The following is a 6,063-nucleotide window of genomic DNA, read 5'->3' as shown; positions in this document are numbered from 1 at the left end:
TCATTTAACGTGGAGCTTTCTCATTAGTGACTGACAACAAATTATAACAACAGAAGAGAGTCAGTCCACTCTCTTAAAAAGTAGGTTTGACTATGACTTATATTGGCATCATCTGCCACCATGTAGGTTAATTACACTTGTGACATCCCTATATAATCGGTTATTATTAGTACTCATGTCGCCCTGGTATGTTATATTATGGGCTGGAGGTCCCACACTGTGTTTGCTTTTCGTTATAGGGTAATGGATCCAGGACATATTTTAATTTATTGCGTTAGTCGTATGTGAATTAAAATCACACCATCAGTATATAGGTTAGCACTCATCATGTATTATATTCTCATCCTCACCATGGCGATTATTACACGTGTCGCCCGTCGCCACACGGTGGTGCTGTTGGACCAGATATCATAATTGGAGCGTGAAGTATCCACCCACCCGTCACACCGAGCTGCGTTCAAGATCCTTTAACACAGACTATTCTACATTACACACATTTTAACATAGTGAAGTAAAGATGTCTACCGCTTAATGATTAATTATCTATTAAAACAGGAATAGTGTTGTGGTGTGCTGACTGCTCACATGAAAATTTGCTTATTTCTTGTGTTTATAACATGCTCGCAGACAACCGCAACTGCAACTTTCTTGAACACACCCTGGCTGAACAGTCCAGTCAGCTGAACTCCGACCAAAACAAACTCAGAGCAAAATCATTTAGCTTCGACACCAGACCTTCACACAGATCCTTTCTAAATGCCGAGGCGGTTAAACAAGAGGTGCGAGAAGGAGTAATTTACCCGCTGGCTTGGAGACGTAACTTGGCTTGTAGTGGTTGCTTAAACTAGCTGCTAGCAAGGATGCTAACGTTACAGTAGCTAACAGAAGCCGTTAGCTAACGGTAACGTTATGCTAGGCGACCCAGCAACTGCATATGGGAGTGGAAGCTGCTGCTTCTGTGTTCTTCTATCTAAAAGTGGCTTACCAGCTATCTTAGTTAGGTAGTTAGTAAGTTAGGCTAACTAACAGACACTGATAACTCATTTTTTACGTTGCTTTTCTGCGTGGGATAACAACTCAAGTATGGGGATGTGCTTACCGTGCTTTGGTGGAGCAGCGGACGACGTTGTTGTCACTCCCGATCCTGTAAGTTAATTTCCTTAAACTTTTATCACCAGCCGTGTCATTAGTAAAGTAAGAATGTGCCGCCTGTATCACAATGTTTAATGTGAATTGATGCAAATTAATGTAAACAAGAGCTAACTATGGATTTGATAAATCACATGTCGGACACCAACAGGCCCTAATATGTTCAGGAGTGTCGACTGTGTTTAGCTTCTGTAAACACTGGCATGACAAGTATGCTGCAGGCCCAACACAGGCAGTGAAGTGAGGACAATTGCTTTCAGCTGTGGCTTACAACATTTAACATGTGGTGTTTCAGGAGACAAGAAGACGACAATTAGCTGAGGCCGCCGAGAAGAGGCAAAAAGAGGTAAGTTATTTAGTCAGTTAAGTGTATTTATTCGCTTGGTTGCCAGATTGTTAGGTGTCATAAAGCTGAATCAAAGGTACTCCATAAACAACAACCCTGCAATAAATCCAACATCATGAAGGGAGGATTTATTATCTGGTATGTTGTTGAATTTTATCGTGCAGAGGTGGAATAAGCAATCAGATCAGTACTTGAGTAAAATATAACAGTGTTAATGCTCAGTTACAAACAAAACTCATGCATTAAAAAAAGAAAATACTATGTAGTTTTGGGGAACACAATTTCATGCTGTTTTACTTTACTACTCTCACTTTTACTGTTTATATGTGGCGGACCCTGCCACCTTTCTCGCTTCAAACAGTGTTCCGGGGACCTTATTTTCCTCTGAGAACAGCTTGTTTATTCAGTTATGGAAAGACATATTCTGAGTTTGTTTTGTTATCTCATTGATATTGTAAATATTAAAATTCAGAGTTTGAATTTCTTCTCCAAAACTACATAGTGCCCCTTTTTAGTAAAGGTTCAAAAGTATTAACATCAAAATGTACTCAAGTTATGGATGCATTAATGTGTTCATCACTTAAATGTTGAAGCTACAATAGTTCATCTGCTTGGTAGCTTTTCATTTTCCTGTCAGGGATAAATAAAGTGAAGCCTGACCAAACTGGATTTTTTTTTTTGGCTGATGCCAGTACAATATTAGGGATTTTAAAAAATCCAGTATCAAAACATCAAATTTTTGTCAAACACTCGTGACACAGATTCGTAACGGAGGCAGGATATTTTACAGTTTAACAATGAACTTCATTGTCCAAAATATAATCACTGCACTGAATCAGTAGACTTAACTGGGAATTTTTAGAATTATTAACTTCCCCTAGCATCTTTTTCTGCATTTGTCCTAATAACAAAAACAAGTTTTTATATCAGCACATATCAGACAACATATTATACACCAATATTGATATGTCTGTGACAGGCCGTTAACAGCCAGTACTATTGGCTGCCCGATATATTGCTCCAGCTTCACACTAAAGTTTGACCTTACTTTATAGTACTAAATTATCATTTATTTGTTGATTTTATATTTTGTATTATTTAACTAAATCTGCAATATAACTGAAGCAGTCAAATAAATTTAGTGGAGTAAAAAAAAAAATTTTGAAATACTCAAGTAAAGAACAAGTAACTTAGAATTTTACTTAAGTACAGTCTTGAGTAAATGTACTTTGTAACTTTCCACCACTGGTAATGTGTTCTGAGAAGCTATTCTGACACTTTGTCTACCCTCATTAGAAACTCTTCACAGACCAACACAATACAATTCAACAGCAAAACACACAACAGCCTCCAAAATAACCATAATGCACAACAGTTTTCTAAGACAATTTATCCACAAACGTAACATTATAACCTTTGCAACAACAGGATGTACTGCTGGGTTGTTCAGACTGCATTTGTCTTCACCAGATGTATCTAATAGTAATAAAAATCTGGCAACTGAATATAGTATGACTTTGTAGCCTTGTGTTAAATATATACACCCCATTAAAGGTAGATGCACTTGACAGTGTGGTGAGTGATTTTCTTATTGTACAGAAAAGCCACTTGCACGCCCGTAAGCGCCATGCTAAAGTTGTATCCAGGTAAGTAGACAAGGACCAGAATATAACCCTTCTTTGCCAGGTGAATCTTATGGATTGGCTCATGTCTCAGCTGCAACACGTTCTTTCCCCAAATCACTCTTTTCATCTTCGAAACTCCTGACACCCTGACAGATCACACTTGTACTACCGCAGATGAAAACCTCAAGCCCTAACACACGGTCACACTCCAGTTAGCTGCTCCATCCTTTCCCTGAATTACCTTATTTGGCAGTTGAATTCCCTTTTTGAAGATGCCTTGTGCTTTTGTATGTAAACGGTCATGGTAAAATATTAACGCATGTTTGCTTGTATATGTCTTTTAACATATAAATAAGATAAAACACGTTTTTTTCATGAAGTTGTTGCCTGTTAGTGCTTGATCGTATTTGTCTCTCTTTCTCAGACAACATACAGGGGTGTCAAAAACCCAGAAGCAGTCGAAAGGAAAAGGAAAAAACAGGAAGAGATTGAGAAACAGGCGATGAGCACCTCTGTGTCGGGTGGAGGTGGGCTGAAGGTTAGTTTTGTGTTTATCCTCGAGCTGTTTCTGTAACTGGAGCATCTTTAATATCATTCCTGAGGTTTATTGCAAATTAATATGTTTGAGCACCCTGTAGTGATACTGAACCACTTTCAAGTGTCAATCTCATGAACGCAGGCACACATTTATATGTGATGTTGTTTATATGCATTTACTCAGCTGACATTTATGTCAAGAAGAAACGTTAAGAGATTCTTTGTGTCACATAACTGATGCTTCGTACAGATTTAGTTGTTTGTGAAGCCGGATGATATTAATAAATGTAATATCATAATCGCTTTGAGAATATATGTTTTTATGGATAATGTCATAATATTTGTGGGTGAGTTCTGATGCCTTCAGCAGCCACTTGTATTGTTGTAAACCAGTTTTTTAAATCATGCAGTCAAATTTCTGTAAAATGTATAAATCAACTGTGATTTTAAACTGTTATTTTGCAATCTTAAATCTAGTACGAGATAACATCAAAATATTACACAAATTTGAGATTAAGATTGACAAAATGAGAACAAAACTTTGATTGTTCTCATGATTTTTCCGTCTTTGTTTCTTTAGTGGCAGGTGGGCTGAAACTCTTGATGGTGAAACCTGAAGTCTTAACCTTGGAGGCTGAAAGAATAAGTATTGCTGCAAGATGACTTGAAAGGTGTTTGAACTACTGTCCACTTTTAAGATTAATTTCTTTGCCTCTTTCACGATGTTATGAGACAAACAGCTACAGTTGTCATGCTCCATGCAAAACAATCTGAAGTGCTTACAGACAGAACAGCAGGTCTTACCCCCTTGTTGCCAATTTATACAAGCTGGTTTGGACCTTTGGAGTCGGGGATGACGCATCATATACACACCCGGCTGTTAGTTTATTAGATGATTGATTAGTCTTACAGTGACTAACATTAGCTGACACAAAAGACTATTATTCTCTTGTCATATTAAGACTAAGCTATTCTCAACACAAACTTTTTCACTACAAAGTTTTTGCTTTTCATTATCGAGGAACAATAGTTACTGTAAATCCACATCCATAAGCTGTTTTTTTTTTCATCTCCAAAAATCCGTTATTTAAATGATGCATTTCACATCTCAAACAATTTATGTTTACAAAGAAACGTAAGAGTGCTTATTTTAGGGTTCGTCTACCTTAATAAGCAACCAGTTAACACTAACTTCACCTTGTTTTTTGCTCTATTTGTTGGCGACACAAAGACTAGTGCAAACAGTGCCATAAGTTGTTGGTTTGTACTGAACTCGTCATGCACTTTGCCTGTCCCTGGGGTATTTTTGAGAGAGCATCTCACATGGGAGTCCCTTTTTATAATGAGGAAGGCAACGTGAGGTGTCGATGTTGAAAATATGTTTCACAACCAGTCACCAGGGTGATTCAAGCAAACAGAAGCCTATAGCACTTTGCTCCGGTCTCTGCTGTTGCTCATTTAATAGAGCCTTTTCTGTCTTGATTTTTCTCTGCACAAATAGTTTATTGCATTGAATTGTAATGTATGCAAACATTGATGTGATGCCTGCTTAATTTAAATGAGATATGGAATGTGTTTGTGAATTGCCATATGACAAACAGAAGCTTTCATTAGACATGTATTTGCACATAGTTTGTCAACATTTGGTGAAAAGCAAATATGCTTGCTCACACTTTGTTGGGAGAGAATCGTGTCATTTACTATAGTAACAGGTAAAAATGAAGGAAAAGAATAAGTGAAGTGTGTACAGTATGTGATGAAGTATTTCCTTTGACTTGCTTAAATTGAGTGCATTTCTTACAGCCTTCACTTGATCCTTAAATGCTTCCGGTGCTCTCGACATTTTGTAGAACAGGAAATCCAGCCAATGTTATTTGCTACAATAAAACACATTTCTGCTACTCTTGTGTGGATTTTATGAGTCGTTGTTTTACTCAAAGATGATTCAAGTTCAGATAAGATTTGGATTTAGTTAATAAAGTCAGTGGTACCATTTGTAACATTCTGCAGTTGAGGAATAAACTGTAAAAGTCTACAGTTGATCTGTTCAAAATTTACCAATATCTTTTACATACATATACTGTATGAGAATTAGGTTTATTTCCGACGCAGACTCCTCTTTAAAGGTGCAATATGTAAGAATTTAAGTTGAAAACTTAGGAGACTTAACTTGAATTATCAACAGAATGGGAATGAATAACAGTTTTTGCTTTCTGACGTCTATGTATTACAATGTATCTACCAACATTCCCCCGGTGCTCCAAACTTCCAGTCAGTACTGCTAGCTGCACGGCTAATTGAGCTAACTAGCTAACAGCAGCTAGCCAGTTGGCAGCAGTTAACTTTCTCTGCTGATATACTGTCTCCTATTTGTTTTGAGTAGGACAGTTGTTATGTATTGCACCT

The 6,063-nt window shown here is 37.3% G+C and overlaps 1 protein-coding gene across 1 annotated transcript; it reads left to right on the top strand.

Moving 5' to 3' along the window:
- Positions 1-669: 669 nt before the first annotated feature.
- svip (small VCP interacting protein) lies at positions 670-5,558 on the top strand. Its single transcript, XM_073471574.1, has 4 exons — positions 670-1,146; positions 1,445-1,495; positions 3,545-3,658; positions 4,238-5,558. Exons 1-4 carry the CDS (start codon positions 1,084-1,086, stop codon positions 4,250-4,252), a joined length of 243 nt encoding a protein of 80 aa, XP_073327675.1. The 5' UTR covers positions 670-1,083; the 3' UTR covers positions 4,253-5,558.
- The last annotated feature ends 505 nt before the right edge of the window (positions 5,559-6,063 follow it).

Source organism: Pagrus major, chromosome 8 (genome assembly GCF_040436345.1).
Source record: "Pagrus major chromosome 8, Pma_NU_1.0".
In the NCBI taxonomy this organism is placed as follows: domain Eukaryota; kingdom Metazoa; phylum Chordata; class Actinopteri; order Spariformes; family Sparidae; genus Pagrus; species Pagrus major.
The sequence above is the reverse complement of the archived record's forward strand: the minus strand, read 5'-3'. Positions and strand labels throughout refer to the sequence as shown.

Coding starts and splice junctions, on each gene's coding strand:
- svip (XM_073471574.1), top strand. CDS start 1,084: ATGGGGATGTGCTTACCGTGCTTTGGTGGAGCAGCGGACGACGTTGTT. Junction 1,147..1,444: donor TTGTTGTCACTCCCGATCCT/GTAAGTTAATTT, acceptor GTGGTGTTTCAG/GAGACAAGAAGACGACAATT. Junction 1,496..3,544: donor CCGAGAAGAGGCAAAAAGAG/GTAAGTTATTTA, acceptor TCTCTTTCTCAG/ACAACATACAGGGGTGTCAA.